Source organism: Notothenia rossii (genome assembly GCF_949606895.1).
Source record: "Notothenia rossii genome assembly, chromosome: 7".
NCBI classification, from domain to species: Eukaryota; Metazoa; Chordata; class Actinopteri; order Perciformes; family Nototheniidae; genus Notothenia; species Notothenia rossii.
In genome coordinates this window covers 4170185-4189877 of record NC_136905.1, presented here as the reverse complement: position 1 = coordinate 4189877, position 19693 = coordinate 4170185, and the positions used below count along the sequence as shown (strand labels likewise).

Genomic DNA, 19693 nt, shown 5'->3' with positions numbered 1-19693 from the left:
AATATGGATGCCGATGGGCGGACGGTAAAGCTCCGCAAAATCCACCCCCCTTTTAGGGTCACCAGGGGCATGAGATTCTGTAGGGTGTGATCATCTGGGTTTAGTCCGTGGGGAAGTGCTTAAGTCTGGGGGCCCGGGGACTCACGGTGTGCAAGGTTATGGAGGTGCCCATGTCAGGGACACATGCTGGAGGTCATTAGTCCGTCCTTTGGGGGTCTTGGAGGGGCCACAGAGAGGTGATTTCCCCGGTGTCTGTCGTGGATGTGTGAAATAAACAGAGTCCCCATTTCAGGGACACATGCTGGAGGTCTCTCTCCCGAGAGTGGACATCCATTGCCTCTAAATAGGGTTAGGGTTATGCATGTGTTGGTTATGGTTAAGGTTGGGTTAGGATAAGTCTCCAGGAAATGCATATCATTCAATGTAATGTCCACTGAAGTGATGTATACATGGTGTGTGTGTGTGTGTGTGTGTGTGTGTGTGTGTGTGTGTGTGTGTGTGTGTGTGTGTGTGTGTGTGTGTGTGTGTGTGTGTGTGTGTGTGTGTGTGTGTGTGTGTGTACATTTCCATAAAACAAGAACACACCATTTATTTCTACGGTCCAAGTTTCAGTCACGTCAAGCAATGCAAATGAACTTCTCGACCAAAAGCAGAAGTGGTTAGTTTGAAGGCTGAGAGATAGACTTCAACAGAAGAGAGGACACAACCAGTTCTCCTAGTTCGATGTCCAGAGACTTCTCCGTCTACGAGTCAGAGAGCGCTCAACAGAGCAGCTGTAGTGATGGCGGAGGGAGAGGACGAGGTGTACGAGAACTACGCTTGGGGTGTGTTCAAAGCCGCCAACAATCCTCCACCTGCGGGTAAGTTTAGTTTTTTAACAACTTTAACTTTCTGCTTATGATTTTTGAATCAGAGCCTCTTTTTTTCTGTGATCAATGCAATGTTGAATATCAATCCAAAGAAAGTTGCTGTTTTTAATGTCGTGTAATTGAAATTTGAAACCAGAAACATGAAAAATCTGCAAATAATTTACCTTTTTACCAGTTTTTTTATTTCTTTAGTGTGGGTGAAGAATATATTTTTAACGAACCCAGCACATTTGCATTGATGTTTTTTCAAAATCACAATGTTGAGTGTAAACATTTCCCTAGTCGTGCAGCTAGGTTTTAATAATATGAGTTTTCTTGGTTCATCAATGCACATTTTTGGTAGAAATAAGCCTTCTTGATGTATTCTACATTGAAAAAACAATTTTAAATCTAGAGTAGTTTGAAACCTTTGAACCCCTCATCCTATTTCAGTTTAACTTCAATTAACATTTCGTTAGCTCATAAAAAGATTCAAACTGATGCTCATTTGTTGGGTATTTTAATTTTAATTTAGCGACTCACACTGGAGGTATATCATCACGAACACATTTATTTAAAACCAGTGAGGAAATTGCGAATTATCTGTTGAGAGTTTCCCGTATCATGTCGTTTCCATTTTTAATGGCATGATACAATACCTGAAACACAATCTCATCATTTTGAGGAAACAAATTGCCTTTTTGCAATAAATCAATCATCTGCAATTAATCTGCTTTATCAAACAATGAAAACAGCCTTTTGAAGTCCTTCTCATTTATTCACAAAAAACCCTGAGCATGTGCATTTCCTTTGTCCTTTCAGCAAAAAGAGGGGAGGAAACTGTATACGGTGAGGTGAAGGTGCAGTATGTATTGTTACCATGTGGTAAACGAATCCATTACAAGTAGAAATACAGCATTGAAAATATTACTTGAGTAAAAGTAAGTAAGTATAAAAAGCAAACTCTACTTATACCCGACACAGACAAGTTTAAAATTACATTAAAAAAACACCCACAAATATTGTTCTAATTAAATTAAATAAACGTAAATGTATACAGATGCCAATTAAGTTTATTTATAATCTAGTTTGTCTTATCATCCATCTGTTCTTATTCATAACAACACATTATATGTTTTAAATAATAATGCATCTGAATAATTAACTTGCTATAAATGTAGTGGAGTGAGATATATGATACATTTGAATTTTAGTTGAGTTAAATCATACAGTGGCATGAAAATAAAATACTCAAGTAAAGTGCCTCAAATGTGCACTTAAGTACAGTTTGATTAAATGTATTCAGTATCATTCTACCACTGCCTTTTACTAAACTTTATCAAGTGGTTCTGTTGCTTTTTACGGGGGTTTATCTGCAACGTTATTAACGTGTTAAAAACTGTGAATGACTCAGACTAGATATGAGGTTCGTTTTTAGGAAATCTCTTGTGAACGGTTATTTAGAGATTGAACTTTTGTGTTGAACTGCAATAATGTTAGAGTGACTAATACTCAAGACCTACGGTAACTCTCACTGGAACACTTTTAGCAAAGTACATAAAGCAGTTTCTCAAAACACAATGGGTTCACAACTCTTTAAGCCGGCCCTTTAACAACAGTCAGGTGCCTGTTTAAATATTTGAACAATCTTTCGCTGTCCATATCACTCCTTTTGTTCATTTAGGCCATTTCTCACAATGTAAGTGATAGGGGACCAAATGTACTCCTTTGTTCTGAACTGTATTATGTATGTATAACTGACTAATATAAGGTTCAAGCATCTGAGTTAGTCAAATCAACTTGGTATCCTTTCCTGTCTTTTACCTTTTACTCTGATTAAAAAAGATCCATCTGCATTTACCATACTGTATACTGTCCTAGTTGAAAAGTGACTCAATATCTGTACTAAAGAGACTGACACTTTGAAAGTTACCAATCTTCATTTGGACAGTTAATGTGATTCATTTGTGTTGTTTAGACTCAGCAGGACATCGGCGCTTTCAGCACTTGGCTTGTTGTTTGGGGATTCTCTGTGTCATTCTGCTCGGTGGCATCATCGGAGTCTGCGTCCACCGTAAGTACACAAAACAGGAAGTGCATTATCTCACACTTAGACATGAGACAAACCGTAAAGAATAGTAGCAAACTGAAAAAATGGATACTTTGGATTAACTTGAAAAATGTTCGCTAATTTGTTACAGCAATTTTTTTTTGTTTATTCCAAATTAATTTTTTGATCTAAAAAAATTATGTTCAGTTAAGTGAACAATATTGCTTCTGTCTAAGATACAGTATATATTTACATTCACACAAAGTAAGAAGATGATTCATTCTGAAGACCGCACAACATTTATTACTTTGCTATAAGTTAATTTTTCCTTTTGGACTAACCTCATATTTATATTAGATCTAAGTAGAGTTTTTAAGTTTGTGAAAAAAAATAAAAAACAATACTTCATTTTGTTGCAGGCAATATTTTTTATTATAGCTTAAAATATTTTCTTTTATTACAAAGCAAAAACTTTAATGTACATCGATACAATACTGTGTTTTGTTTACTGTAAACAAATTAAATTTGACTTATAACACTTGGTTTAGCTCAGTTCACATAAAGACAGGAATATTCTCTTCAAAAGACCTTAACATTTATTGGGATGTCTTTAAAATATGCTCCACCTATTCTGTTTTATAAAATACAATATTTTTTTAATTAAAAATAAATACATCAATAAATTAATACAATTAATTGAGTAAATTATGCAACCAATTTGCTCTTATGTAAAAAATAAATAAAAGTAAATCAAGATCACTTTGACTTTTTTTTTACAAAACTCTCCTGTAGCCTTAACCACATGCATATGCACATGGTAAACTAGCTTGATTATCTCTCCTTTAAAATGTAAATGTGTAATGCGTTTAAACCTGGCTGCCTTTTAATTAAAGACTAGAACGTATGCATGACATCTTGTTTTTCTTTACATTTTTAAACACTTATTTTCTGCAGCTCTTAATTACAACTTCAGATAAACATGTATTAGCCATTAAGAAGGGTTTAAGTAGCATTACCAGAATCTGTGAAGTCACATTATTATTTTACTTCAAATGAAACATACAGAAGCCAAAGCAATTAAGCAACGAAAAATGCAGTTCAATCCCAGCATTGCAATCTTTGAACAAGGTTGGCCTTTTGTGTCAGTTCAATAATTTCAACCCGATACGAGTTCTTGTAGAGACTGAGCTGGAGGGTGTGGACAAGATGTCAGCATCGTCCGATTGAGCAGAAGCTGCTTCTTCACAGACGGTAAAGTTGTATTCTTGGACACCATCATCAGGTATTGGGATGACCTTGAAAGTTGTCAAATCTTCAAGGTCAGCAGAGGATGTCAGGTTGACTAGTGCATCTCCAATGTCTCTGTCTTTATATTGCATTCTAAAACGTTCACCTATAGAGTGCCACAGTGACACGTCCTAAAACCCGGAAGTAAGTCAGCATTTGACTCCTTCCGGTTCCTTCGACAAAAGAGCGATGCAATTTCTCCATAGGATTTTAGAAACTAGCTGGAAATAAGGTCTGTGGTTGAAACACATTTAAGGGACGGATCACGTTTTGTTCAGCCGGATAATATCCACATGTCTACCCTACTTTTACAATTTTCGAATCATAAATCTATTGATCATAAATCTATCAATTAGATTTATGATCCGGCTGACGCTTCCGTCGAAGTTTGAAAAGTTGAACTTTTCTCAACTTTTGAAGCGAGCAACGGAGGCAAAGTGAAGCGACGGAAGCACAATGCAGTTCAGCAAAGCGTGACGTCAAAGTGAATGGGAAGCTGCGTTGAAGCTTCAACCAGGGTTCAAGTTTTAAACTGAGCTCTACGGGGTCTTTCAACAACAACACACACACACACACACACACACACACACACACACACACACACACACACACACACACACACACACACACACACACACACACACACACACACACACACACACACACACACACACACACACACACACACACACACACACACACACACACACACACACACACACACACACACACACACACACACACACACACTTAAATATGAAAAGGTTAAACTACGCACACACATCATCTTGGCTCGCGCAGCACGCTCACAGGCATAGATTGCGCAACCTTGGAAGTGCAGTGCGGACATATTGTCATTCAAGAGATGCGTAGTTCTTTTGGAAAACATGTTTTGAGTTTAGCCTATTCACCTCGTTAGCATAAATAATACTCATTACATTGACACATGCATTATTTTTGATAAAAATAATGGTTGTTGGTAATGTATTAGCGACCCACACAGATGTATGATTTCACTGCGTCCGTTGGCTCCCACATAACTCGAACCCTGGCTTCAACGCACGCTGCCGTGACGGGCCGTAAGTCTCCGTTTTGGGTTTTCAATCCTTTTTAAACATACATAAAAACTACTTGCATTTCATTTTGGAACTTACCAAATCAGCACACTAGTGATGGGAATTCTGGCTCTGTTGAGTAAGCCGGATCATTTGGCTCGGCTCACCAAGAAGAGCCGGCTCTTTCGGCTCCCAAACGGCTCTTCAGTTTACCACATATTATACCTTTTAATTCAATCGAATGTAGCCCTGTTTTGACTAATTATGTATATGTGTACACATATATCACTTAAATGATTCAATACATCCTTTGTACTGAAGTATTGAAAAGTAAAAATGACATGTTTAATATAAATGATTTGCTTTGGGCAATTGTTTCATTGCATTTACAGACCCGTGTAACTCTCTGATACCACCCAATGCATGCACTGACTTGCTTGTAGAACCACGCTACACAAAGCAGATAGCAACACCTATAAAAACTTAAGCATAGGCATTTAAAAAAGGACAGCTACCGTATTTTTGCATATTTTACATTTTTATTTAAACAAAAAGCTCAAACAAAACAGCAGGGCTCTATTTCAGTATAAATTACAAAATACAGCAACAGCTGACATAAAATCTTAAAAATTAAAAATAATCATAAATAACATAATGAAAATAAATATTGCAATGCTCAAAACAGCAGCAAATAACAGTCTCTATCATACAAAAAACATAATAAAAATAAATGTATTGTAATGTGCAAAACAGCCTCTAAGTATCAAACAGTCTCTAATGAACCTCCCACCGTCAACTATCAAACTGTAACCTTTTCTTTTTCTTTTCAGGGCAGATTGGCATTGAGGAAGACCAAGTGCCTCAGCTTAGGGGGTTGATCCGGTTTCTTCTCTGTTATTATCTGCCCTGTTTTAGAAAAGATCCTTTCTGAGGGGACTGATTGTGGCTACAATGCACAGTCGCCGTGCCATGACCTTCACAAGTCGTGGGTACACTGAAGCCTTGGACTCCCACCAGCTCAGCGGGTCTCCGGTTCTTGAGATAAGAGGCTCCTCCAGATAGGAACTTACTTCCAGCATAGCATCTGCTGAGGGATTCCTTCTTGCAATGTCTTCTGTTGCTCTTGCATCAAAGAGCCTCCAAACAGCAGATATGTGTGGCTCCACTTCTGGTGCCCTTGCTCCCTCTTCTCCCTCTTGGTCTCCTGGTGGTTGAGCTGGCTGGCTGCTGAGGTCGCAACGAGCTGCTGCTGCTGTTACTCTCTGAAGAGCCTCATCGACAGCGCAGTTATCATTAAAGGCCAGCCTTTTGAACCTTGGATCGAGTACAGTAGATTCAATTCTGTGGAACTTTCTGTCCATCGACGTTGAGAGAGCAGTCACCAACTCTGTCACTTTCAGTAGCGTGGCGTGGGGAAAAAATTAGGGGAAGCCAATAATACGTCCTTTCTTTTGGGGTGGGGGGGGTGTGGTGGTCAATGTAATAACGTAGCCAGATGAGTGATTACAGCGCCCGGTATCATTTTACACACATTTGTATCATACAGATGCAGGACTTACACACGCCTGTTATCTGACCGACAGGTCCGTCCGCATGCACTCTCCAGCCGAAACTCTAATAAGCATTCATTCACAAACTAAATCAGGAGACCTTTAACGTTTTACGTCCGGTTCGCTCCTTTGTTCCTCGCTGTACACGGCTCCAGTTTGGGCATTGGCCTGTCATCAGATTGTATTTGTTGTTGCTGCTGCAGCGGAAGTTCAGTACAATTATTTTTGATTAAATACTCCAAATCTCCACCCTCCATAATTGCACTTGCTTCAGTTGCTTGCTACTTTCTAACGGCGGTGAGAGTGGTGCAGTGACGCTATCTATCTTCTATCGATTAGATTTATCATTCGAAAATTATAAAAGTAGGGTAGACATGTGGATATTATCCGACTGAACAAAATGTGCATTTACCGAACAGGTTCGTTTTCCACTGACCTTATTTCGAGCTATTTTCCAAAATCTTATGGAGAAATCCCATTGCTTTTTTGTCGAGGGAACCAGCAGCTTACTTCCGCTTTTTGGGACGCGTCACTGCACCACTAAGTTGATGCGATTTGATTGGATTGTGAGGCAAGGGAAGCCAGCCGCCTCTGGCTTCCCTTGGCATGGCCCTGACCAATCACAGGTTGGCAGGGGCATGACGTGAGCCTCATCTGATTGGTCAATCCCTCCATTTTTTTTCACCAAGGGAAGCAAATTTCGGCTGGCCTCCTCTCGCAACAGAGAGTGCAATCTACTGTTTCACCATAACATCTAGAGGGGCGCTGTTTCACTCTTTGTAAAATACTCAATGAGAATGGGGGAGAGACGGGCCGGCAGCAACACACAACAATGAATTTCCGAAACTAAACGAAGTGTTTTATTTATTTATTAAAATTATAACTACAATCCGAAAAAACAGGGGAAGCCTGGCTTCCCTTGGCCTCCAGGAGAAAACGCCACTGGTCACTTTCCTCTTGGTCACTTGTGTCTGGTTGTAGGCTGTGATTTTCTGCAGACCCCTGCAGAGGAGTAGCATTTTGGAGGATGTCACATAGCTGAAAAAAGAGAAAACAGTGACTCTATTATTATGCTTTGTTTTATTATGTGGTATATGGACTTTGCTCAGTTTATTCTTGTTTAATATTACTGACATTCACATCTAAAATGTTCCTTAATATGTTATTATATAATAATAAATAATATAATAACAACTGTCAACTGTACCCCTCTGAGCTGATTTTCACAGTGACCTGCTCAAAGGGTTCCAAAACAGAGCAGGTCTCTTGTAGTGCCTCCCATTCTTCTTGATCCAGAGCATCCATATGTGCATTGATAAGGGCCAGGGTAGAGATGATTGCATCCTTTGACTCCAGAACCCGTTTCAGCATGTACAACGTAGGATTCCACCTTGTGACACAGTCTTGCTTGAGCCTCAGCTCAGGCATATCCATTTGGCGCTGAGTAGACTTCAACTTCTCTGTTGCTCTTGTGCTCTTATGCAAGAATTCTACCATCCCCTTCACTTTGTCAAGAGTGGGCTTCATGACCTTCAGGGCATCTCTTACCATCAGGTTGATGGTATGCGCGAGACATGGGTGGCGGGTCCATTTCAAGAGTTTAATGGCTTTGGTTATGTTAGCTGCATTGTCACTAACACAGCAAGCCACTTTATTTTCAATGTCCCACTCTTTTGCAACTCTTAGCAGTTCCTCTGCCAAGTTTTCTGGAGTGTGTCTGTCGCTAAACTCAAAACAGTCCAGAAGACAGGCCACCGTTTTATAATTTTCTATAAAGTGACATGTAACAGACATGAAAGAGGTGGTGGTTCTTGATGTCCAGCAATCAGTGGTAAGGCAAACTGCAGTAGCTTCTTTAACCCTGGCCTGCAGTGAAGCACGTTCTCTATCATACCAACACACTCTCACTCCATAATCGTCCAGGAGCGACGCTTGGTCAGGGTCCCGTGGCGTGCAGTTGTGACGCTCCTCGGCTCCTTCAGCTTCATAAAGGGACGCAAAGAGCTTTCAACTGATTGCAATGTATTCCCATCTGCGGCGGGATTTGACGCTCATGGAAGCACGGCATTCGTTTGTGTCGGCTGCCCTTAAAGGTAATGTGAGCGTCCATTCCCATTGGATAACGGAGAATTGTACACCCGGAAGTAAGTATTCTCCTTACTGTCGATTGATTTTACAGTGATATCAGCACTACTCATCGACTAAAAAACACCAGATTATCCTTGTTAATTACACAACATTGATTGGTTTAAATTGTGTGCAATGCTTTTGTATTTTTCCACTTCGATTTGGAGAAACAAATATTTTTTCGGAGTAAAGGATGGCAGAAGACACTACACTACCCAGAATCCCCAGCTATCGTTTAGGACTACATCATGTTCTCTGTTTGACAAACCCCGTGATTAGTTCTCAAGCTCTGTGATTGGTTGACCTCCAACTGCATTCCATATGAAAAAAAAAGTTTCGTAAAAGATCAAATCATACTTTATTCAGCAGCGCTTGCTTTACTCTTTGAAAGTCATCACATTAATGCATTGTAATAAATGGTTCGGCTGCATTAAATATATTACACATCTGTCGTAGTTCTTTATTTTTATTTATCTACAGAGATCGGGCTCAGAATAGACCGGAAACTATTCTTTTACCGTTCAGTTTGAATTTCACAATAAAGTTAGTAGTAATATTTTGTTTTGATATTATTGTTTTTTATTAACTACTAGACCGCTGGGTCATGACCATCTTTTCTGTGTTGCTGTGGGTTTTTTCCATCACCTTTGTGTTACAAATATCAAAACAATAACTAAATATATCCGTCGTAAACTAAACCAGAAACAGCAGTATATTTTATTTTGTTAACACTTTAAACTTGACAGCTTTTTAACCCAAACCACCTACTGGTTAAAGCACGTTATTACACGTTTAGAGTAATGCAATGCAGGTAGATTGTGTTGCTTTTTAATCACTGTTTAAAATGCCTTTTTCTTAATGTCTTTTATTATTATTAACTACTTGTTCTATTTCGTATATGGCTTCGCCCTCTAAGGCTATCGCTATTGGGTAATCCCCCTGCGCCCCCGCGCAGCACTGAAACACTTGTAGTCCACGCCCACCCGCAAGGTGGGCCCCACCCTCGGGCCTCCTTCCGGTATAAATAGGAAGGAGGCCCGGCAATCTGCTCCCTCTTTTTTTCAGCAAACCAGCACAGTTACTGAAGCACAGCAATTGAGAATCATCATAAGCAACAACTGCGTCCGTGGTTGTCCCTCATGTGGCTCTGGGTTCATAATGAGTTTTGACCTGCAGAGATAAAAGCAGTATGCGAATCCTGCCGGGGGTCAGAGCACGCGTACGCGGCTCTAAACCAGCAGGTAGCATGCACTGCGCTCGTCTCCCCTCGGGCGACAGGAAGCGGAGAGCGGACACTCTTGCTGCTGTGGCCGAGGAGAACGATTGGTCCGTCCAGGCTTACGAGCCCGCGGACGGGGCCTCTTGTCGGGCAGGAGTCCGAAGCAACTCCTGCCCCGCCTCCCTCCACGGTTCACCATTCGGTTCTCCCCTCCCTCCTCTCCCACGGACGGGGGAGACAGAGTCGGAGCAGGGTGCCAGCTTGGCGGCCGAACATGCTTTCCCCCTCTCCGTCACCACAGCGCGGCGGCGTCTGTTACGGAGACGGCCAGAAAAGTGCTACTGGACGCTCCAATCAGCCCGGACGGACTGTTCGGACCCCAGTTCCACGCCATGGTGGAGTCCATGAAGACGGCCGCGGAACAGGTGGACGGCATTCGCCAGCATGTACAGCTGGCTCCAGTCGGCTGAGCTGCCACAGCGGCACCAACGCCCGCAGCAGCCGCGGCGTCCACGCCGGCCACAGGAGGCCGCAAGCGGAGAGACGCCCCACGTCTCCGCTCCCCCGCCACCCCAGAGACAGGGTCTCCTGGCGGCGAGTCAAAGGGGAGTGAGGCTCCCCTGCTCCTGGTCTGCTACGCGAGAGCCTCCGAGGAAGCGGAGCCGGTAATTAAGCCGGCTGCCACTAATCTGTTGATTAAGTAGACAGCAGGGCTCCCTGCAGAAGCCTGCTGGTTTTAACCTATCGGTTAATAACCTGCAGAGCTCGCGGCATTCCTCTGTCCGAGATACGCCTCCTACACACGGTCATAATAATCCATGAGCGCCGGTATAACGCCTCGTGTGGACAGCACTGCACACACCTCCATTCATCCCCTGAGTGTGTACACGCCTCATGATGAGAGCCGGAGTGAAACGCAGCGTGTGGAGGCTCCCTGGCGTGGCTCGTTGCCATGACGACCACAGAACATCTCGAGGATGTGCGCCCGCTCTAGAGTGTTTCTCAGAGTGGCAGCGCATCAGCTGTCTGATGGACAGATGGATGAGCAGGCTGATCAAGCAGAGGGTACACCCTGCAGTCGCCTCCCCCCCCCCCCCCCCCCCCCCCCCCACAGTTCCATGGGTTACAGGAAACAGTCCTGTCCTCCCAGAAGCTATGTCTTGCGCTCCAATCCGAGCTGGAACACAGGAAATTCCTGCGTTTTCCATTCAGGGAATATCAGACCAGACAATCGTCTGCCGTTCGGATATTTCCTGGCTCCTCGCTTTTGTGTAAAGAAGGCTGGAGCCACTACACAGAGGAGGGATGAGAGTGTGGTTTTCCTCTGGACGACCTGCTATTTGCTGGCTCGCCCCAGGGAGGAAGTCGCTTTACAGACGGTACATCTCGTATCACATCTGTCAAAGCCTGGGTTTCATAATAAATTGGAAGAAGAGCTGTCCTCTTCCCTCTCAGACAATCGTTTATCTGGGAGTGGAGTTAAACTCAGCCAGCATGAGAGCGCGACTCTCGCGGCAGCGAGGGGAGGAACTGACAGCTCTCCTCCGGCGTGTCACAACCCACACAGCCCTCTCCGTGACGCAGCTGCTCGGCGTTGGCGTCAGCTGGTCACGTGATGATCCCCCTGAGTCTCTTCCAACAGGGGGACACTCCAGAGGTGGTTCATTCGCTGCAGAAGCCTGCTGTTTTTAACCTATTGGTTTATAAACTGCAGAACTCGCGACATTCCTCTGTCCCAGATATGCCTCCTACACACGGTCATAATAACCACGAGCACCGTTATAACGCCTCGTGTGGACAGCATGCACACACCTCTCATCCCCTGGGCGTGTACGCGCATCATGATGAGAGACGGAGTGAAAGGCAGCGTGTGGAAACTCCCTCGCAGCCCTTTTGCCTCACGGGCAGCGGCGGCGATGGCGTGGCTCGTCACCATGAAGACCATTACGGCACATCACAGAGAAGCCTCTCCCCCCCAGCAGTTCCATGGGATACAAGAAACACTCCTGTCATCCCAGGAACAGTGTCTTGTGCGGTTTTTACCCCCGCTATTTTTCTAAATCTCCTCTGTCCGGTGCACGCGCTGTCTTGCTATGTGGCGCGCACGGCTGCCTTGCGCCGTTCTCAGCGCCTGTTTGTGCACTATAGAGAGAGCTCAACCTCTGTCTGCACAGCGGCTGTCACACTGGCTGTATGAGGCTGTGTCACAGGCATGTGGATTTCCTCCTCTACGGCTTTGCACGGAGGAATGTCAGTGGAAGATATTTGCACGGCTGCATCTTGGTCTTCCCCCTGTTCGTTTATTCAATTTTATTTGAGGGATGTCTCCCATTCCTCTCTGACACACCCTGTAGTGGGTGTCCTGTCGGAGTGAGTGATGTCAGGGAGCCAGCTGGGCACCTCTCTCCTGCCTCTCGGCACGCGGAGAGCGGCCCATTTCCCCTCTTATAGGAGGGATGTTCCTTTTTCCTCTGACACACTTTGTACGGAGTGCCTGGTCAGAGTGAGTGACGTCAGGGATCCAGCTTTGCGCTCTCCTGCCTGTCTGCACGCAGAGAGCTGCTGTTCCCCCACTACGATCGCAGGACAAGGTGGGACCTTCGTCTCTACTTTCTCACAGCGGCCGGTATGTATTGTTCCCAGCCTTCACCCCGTCGGGAAGATAGGCATGTTTTGCTATGTTCCAGGTACGGTGATGAGCCATTACGCATGGCACATCAGGCAGGGGGGTGTTATTGAGCAGGTGTGTCTGTGCTTCTAGTGCCGGGCGGACCCAGTGGGGCGCAGACTACATCATGCTTCGCCCTTAACCCAATAGCGATAGCCTTAGAGGGCGAAGCCATATACGAAATAGAACTGAAGTTACCTACTTTAACCCCAGCTTCTATGAGTAAATGGCGCAGCCCTCTAAGCGCTGGGCCCCACTGGCTCTACGAATAGCTGAAGAAAAGTTATTTGGTATGGGAGCAAATTGCCGGGCCTCCTTCCTATTTATACCGGAAGGGAGCCCGAGGGTGGGGCCCACCTTGCGGGTGGGCGTGCACTACAAGTGTTTCAGTGCTGCGCGGGGGCGCAGGGGGATTACCCAATAGCGATAGCCTTAGAGGGCTGCGCCATTTACTCATAGAAGCTGATGTTACAGTAGGTAACCTCAGTTACTTGTTGCTAGGGACGCTGCTATCGATATTATTTCTGTTATGTTGTGTAACTGTTTAATGGTGTTATCTTTATTGCTACCCCCTTCCCCGTCAATTTGGTGTTGGTCCGCAGCGCAAACGTATTAGTTTAACAAAATACGCATCTAAAATTGTGGCATAGATAGCTTACGTTATTTTCCCCTGTGCAATTCTCCATTTACTCAACAATAACACATAATTATCCTTGTGTTTATTTATTTGTTTGATTAATAAACACAAGTTGGAGTCTGTCAGGACCGAGGGCCGGAGCAGCTCATTGCTTTAGAGAATTTTACACCCGGAATTAAGTATTCTCTCTGCTTCGCTTGACAAACCCCGTGATAGTCCTCAAGCTCTGTGATTGGAGAGTGTGCTCCAAGGGTTATGCAGAGCGTCGAACAGCTCTTGAAATGGGATGGAACCACGGCAGACTGTCCAAAACTGGATTTGAACGGGTCCACTGCGTCCCCCCCCCCCCCACCCCGTCCCCAGAACTACACATGCTGGCTCTTGTGTTTCGCAACATGTTCTCTATCTATGGCACGTCTCTACTGGGAGTTGTAGTTTTAAAAGAAGTTTTCGTATTTCCCATAATAAGAAGTTGCCAGTATTAAACTGTGTACATCCCTGGAGGTTTAGGGGATAGGAAACACTCAAATTTAAAACATATAATTAATAAATGGTTGAAAATTGCTTGTGCCCATAATGGGCAGCATTAATATATATACCCACATGCCAGCTAAGGTCAGAAGAGCTTTATTTAACAGCTGGTCTTATGTCTGTGACCCCTCCTGTTGTTAATTGATAAGCCTGAAACATGCACTTGTCAAGGTTCAGAGGTAAATCTGGCAGTAGCCATCGATCATCTTAAGATAAGATATACTTTATTGATCCCACGTTGGAAACATTTGCGTTACATCAGCATGTGTAACAGTTGTAAATATGCAGTGGTGTTTATTTGTAAATCATTTAGTATAATCACACAAATTCTGTGTTTTATATTTAATAATTCTGTGTTCTTTATTTATTGTTCAATACCTGACAAGGCCGGGGATGAAATATCTATATACATCCTATAAGAGTATAATACATAATATCAGTTAAAATAAGTGCTTCAACATAGTTAACATTGCTGGAGGTATACACAGATATTGATAGATGTCTTGTAATGCACTGTTGAGGAACCTGCGACCCAAGTTTTTCAGTCATTGCATAACGACACCGTTTGTGAATATGATATGTCAATAAACCTTAGCTTAGAAAATCGTGAAATCTTGAAAGGGATGTGCAAAATAGTCATTATATACAGTCTTTAATTTACTATTAGTAGAGAATAACGAGTAATGAATATACTTTATAGTGATCCTATTAATATCTAATAATACAAATAATGAAATTCAATAACATGCTTTAACCACCAGGTGTCCCTTTCTATCAGCTGTGCACCTTTATGGTGTAAATACCAATTGGATCAAATATAAAAGTCAGCCGAATTAGTGTTGATACTGCAAAGAGACGTATTGTGTGAAAAGAAATGTCAGATGTTGTTTAATTTCTGATATATTTATGATCCACGTGACGTTTTCAGGGTTGGCGGCAGTTCTTCATGTTTGTCTAGAAGTCTTCTCATCAGGGCTCTATAAATAAAGAACTACGGCAGATATGTAATATTTAATGCAGCCGAACCGTGTATTACAATGCCGTTATGTGATGACTTTCAAAGAGAAAAGCAAGCACACTCGGAATAAAGAGACTGGGAATTGCACAGGGGAAAATAACGTATCTTTAGATGCGAATTTTGTCAAACTAATACGTTTGCGCTGTGGACCAACACATTGACGGGGAAGGGGGTAGCAATAAAGATAACACCATTAAACAGTTACACAACATAACAGAAAGAATATCGATAGCAGCGTCCCTAGCAACCACCTTGGTAACAATCGGAAATCTGACACTTCACCGTGTGTTCTCCTCTCCCTCTGTTCAGCAACCAGCACTGAGCACGCCACACACAGCCCTTCCCTCCTTGTCTATCCTCACGTGATGCACAGCATGCGCGTGACATTCAGTCACGGGAGCACCCGTAAAAAAAAATGTAAAAAAAGAATGGCTCGTTCGCGTGTGCGAGCCGGCTCCCGTCGTTCACGTTCGCGACCGACACATCACTACAGCATACATTGTGACCTAAACACAAAGGAAATAAATAAATAAACAAGGTGTATTTAAACAATCTTAATCCAGCAAAAATCACACACCCTCACCCTCAAAGCATGGTCAACAAGAGGGGCAGCGTGTTACAAGGAGATTCGGGTTGTTTCCCCCTCCCCACTGTTTACAGTCCCCTCTCCGGAGCGGAGTGGTCCGAGTGCGGGTTGCTGCAGAGCAGAGATACACCTTCAGCCACATTAACTATAGCGGTCCCGGAGCTTTAATAAAGGCTCGCCAAAAGTATAAACATCTCTAACGCTGGCTGGGGTCTGGCTGTTAGTGTATTTAATATGCTGCAGGTTTTTTTTATGAGCGGAGCACGCATTGAAAATGACCTGGTTTAAAAACTAGCTAGCACGTAGCTAAACTTGCATAGCCCCATATAAAATACCTTATGTGAAACCAATATAACATTTGCAACTATTAAAATGTTCACTAGTCAAACCGACACAACAAAAAATCCCCACATGCATGATAAATGTATGAAAATGATCTGGTTAAGCCATCCTTAAAAAATGGTTACACGTGGTTAAACGTTGCTAGCTAACGCATAGCCAAATACAAAGACAGATGGTAAATTAGTTGTTTATCTTGACACGACACTAAATTGATAAACATTTAAACATAGTTTAAAACAAAAAAAGCAACCATTTCAAATCCTTACCTTATTTAAAAGTGTTTTTGGGTCAGACACTCACAGAGAGTGGGTAGCGGTTTAATGGCGGCTGCAGCAAATCTTGAAGTCAACTTGCTTTGTACGTCACATGGTCATGTGACATGCTTTGAAGTGAAAATAACGATTTAGGTTGAATATTGTTTTTAAGTTATTTCAGGGGGGGCTGTGTTTCTTATTTCTGGAGGCCAACATGGAGGTAGCATCCATTAATGTATTGTGCTTGTTTTCCCAACTTAAGCAAAATTATCAATCAAGAAGCCGTTCATGTGGATGAACACATTACTTTGTTTGAGACTTTCCTATATTCCTATATAGATATTTCCTATAGTGGGAAATACAGACAAGTATGCATACAAATAATTAGAAGATGAGTCAAGAGATATTCTATATATTTGTTATTCTTAAAAAATCATATTATCAGACCCAAACGACAATGAATGTCTATCTAATCTCAATCTATTAACAAATATCATGTGTCTTTCATGTTACTGAGCCTCTGTGAAGTTCTGAGTTTATCCCACTCTCTACCCACCAGCGCTTGCTATTTCACAAAATGTGTGGCTTGAAGACTTCCCCATTTCACTCCTCTCTTCGTAATGTTGACTTCAAACCACAGTGACAAGCAGTTTCAGGCAATGTGAAATATAAATGGGTCTGAGAATTGGAGAAGTCAGAACACTTTGAGACGGACTGAGACATTTTTAGTTTGAGTCTAAAGACCGGAAAACTTAACGTGAGACTGATAGGAAGAAGCTTCCAAAAGAGGCAAATTGACAAAAAACTAAATTGCAATATAACCTTGATTATAAAAGAAGCTAATTTCTCATTTTGCAGTTACAAACTTGACAAGGGACAACAAGAATCTGGCGGACCAATTTGGCAACCTGAAACAAGCCTATAATGTCTCGGAAAGCAACAACACAAACCTGTCAGCAGGAGTCCAGGAGCTGAAAACACGAATCCAGGAGCTGGAGACCAAGACGAACAACTTGAACCAGAAAATACAAGACATGACAACAAACTGGAATGAGCTCAGCATCAGTCAAGCTCAGTGGAGCATTGATTCCTACTGCTTAGGAAACATTGGTATGTTCAGATCCTATATATTAGGTCATAATTCAATATTTGCAAAAGGCAGGCATGATGTTGATTGTTTGGACTCTGTTGTTTCAGATGATAAGTGTCAACCCTGTCAGTTTGGATGGGTAGAATTTCAGTCCAGCTGCTATGAGTCTAATGACCCTTATTGGAAAACCTGGGAAGAAGCTCGAGAAGACTGCAAAGGAGAGAATTCAAATTTGGCTTTTGCACATGATTCAGAGGAAAAGGTAAACCCATTAATATGATTCAAATAAGAAAGTAATTGTGTTTTGTGTAAGTTTGAACACACTTTGGGTCTTTAGGTCATTATGTGTTTATTACAGTTTAATGTTTACATATCTGATAACTCTCTCTCTGTTTTCCAGGAAGCAATCAACAGACTTGGAGTTTATGGATTCTGGATTGGTCTGAGAGTTGAAGATGGGGAATGGAAGTGGGTAGATGGAAGTGATCTGATTGAAAAGTAAGAGACACGTTACTAAACACTTTGAATAATCAAATCTATCAGCCTTTATCTAAACATCAAGTTCTCTCCTCAGCTTCTGGATAGATCCTCCTGATCCTGCTGACGGTCACTGTGCAGTGTCTGCCCAGGGCGGAGGCACATGGTCATCATTGAACTGTAATGAAACACGACCATGGATCTGCCAGAAGAAGGCTTTAATGCTCTCTGTTTGAACAGGGCAGTCATACTTGAGAAAGTTACTGGAAACGATTTGAAAAAAAATTAAATGACTTGTGAATAAAAACAAATTCCAAACAAAAATATAAAACAGAAAAAGGTTAAAAAACAGTAATTCCAGAAACGTTTGACAAACTCGATAAAAACAATAAAACACAAAAGTTAACTCATAATGTGGATTATTTTAAAATCGATGTGCTTTTAGTTTGACTTAATTTCTATGGAGCTTGATAAATTAATGCAAATATGTATTTCTTTAACATTGTGATGGTGTTTTTATTAGATATGGATGGTTAAAATAGTTATACTGTTTTGTGTGAATAATGTTATTCTGTTGTTTTAGAGATGCAACGCTTAAACTCTGCAGATTATTGCAAAGACTCTGGACCATTTGATGTATTGCTTCTACCGGCCAGCAGAGGGCGCTGCATCACTTGTTCTCAATACAATGTTCCAGAGTCTGATAAATAACTATTTTTAAGATTCAAGATTCAAAGGTTTATTGTCATGACATTTAGAAACTACGGTGTAATTATGTAAAGTATAAACAAAATGTGATCTCAGGTTCCTTAACAGTGCAATTAACAAGACATAAGAAATACATATAAAAAACAATACAGATAGAAATAGTGCAAGCTCAGGTGTTTAATAGTCTTCTGGCCAGTGGGATGAAACTGTCCCTGATGCTATTCTGATGATGCACAGTTTATGGGTGATTTGTATCTATCTGTATTTTTATCTATGAGCAATGTCTTGTTTAACTCTGTTGTCACCAGTGAATAAATGTGCTGCCACACATTGTTGTTTTTGTGTTTTCATGAAAAACATCAGTGCTTTAATCAAGTCTGGAGAAACAATCTTATTCATGGTGCGACCATTTTAATGAAAATAAGAAGAAGGAGATCAGGCCTCAATATTCAGTCACTCTGTCAACATCAGCACCAGCAGAGTTTCAGAGAGGGACAGGAAGTGGAGGTCAATTGGCCAAAAAAAGAGCAAACACTAAGTAAGATGTATGTATGATGATAAGATGTGATACTAGTGTTTAAACTCATCAATGCTGCTCAGTTCCTCTAACCCTATATTGTGTTCAGGTCTCCTGTGACCCTTTTCAAGTTAACATTATATAATAACTACCCTCTATCAGAACAAGGCTTCATGATATCCTCCACAACAGCTATATGAACACTACCAAACTGATTTTGACAATTTTAGCTGTAGGCCTCTACAGACTCATAAAGAGTCAGGAGAAACAATCTTATTCACGATGATGTAACACGTTTTAAAATTAACCAAAAGGAAATCAGGCCTCAATTTTAGTCACTAGCAGAGCTCCAGAGAGAGACAGGAAGTGGCATTGAGAGCATTTTGGTGACTAAACATTAGTTTTCGGGGCCTAGAAATCCATGGAGATCCAAACTGCAGTTAATATGATTATTTTATTAGGAAATCCAATATGTTGGATATGTGACTCTATTAAACTCTGTGAAAGGGCCAAACGTTTTCAAGTTCCGGTTTAAACTATTTGGGAAGTATCAGCATGACGTGAGAACAGGAGATTAAAAAGATGCCATCTCCACCTCGAAGCAGAAGTCTACTGAACCGTCACATCAGAGAGACGCTCTCATCAGGACTGCAGCAGGACTTTGTTCAGGACGAAAGGAAAAATAATCAAGGATATGGGTAATTAAAGAATATTCCAGAGTTTATTTAT

The 19693-nt window shown here is 42.0% G+C and overlaps 2 protein-coding genes across 2 annotated transcripts in view; both read left to right on the top strand.

The window, feature by feature from the left end:
- Positions 1 to 19693, top strand: part of LOC307012826 (C-type lectin domain family 12 member B-like) — an 85685-nt gene that overhangs the window by 35910 nt on the left and 30082 nt on the right. The window lies entirely within an intron of this gene.
- Positions 670 to 18771, top strand: LOC307012834 (C-type lectin domain family 12 member B-like). The gene is made up of 7 exons (XM_079640030.1): positions 670 to 860; positions 1671 to 1697; positions 2827 to 2922; positions 17031 to 17282; positions 17370 to 17524; positions 17663 to 17760; positions 17837 to 18771. The coding sequence occupies exons 1-7, from the start codon at positions 782 to 784 to the stop codon at positions 17973 to 17975; spliced, it is 846 nt and encodes a 281-aa protein (XP_079496156.1). The 5' UTR covers positions 670 to 781; the 3' UTR covers positions 17976 to 18771.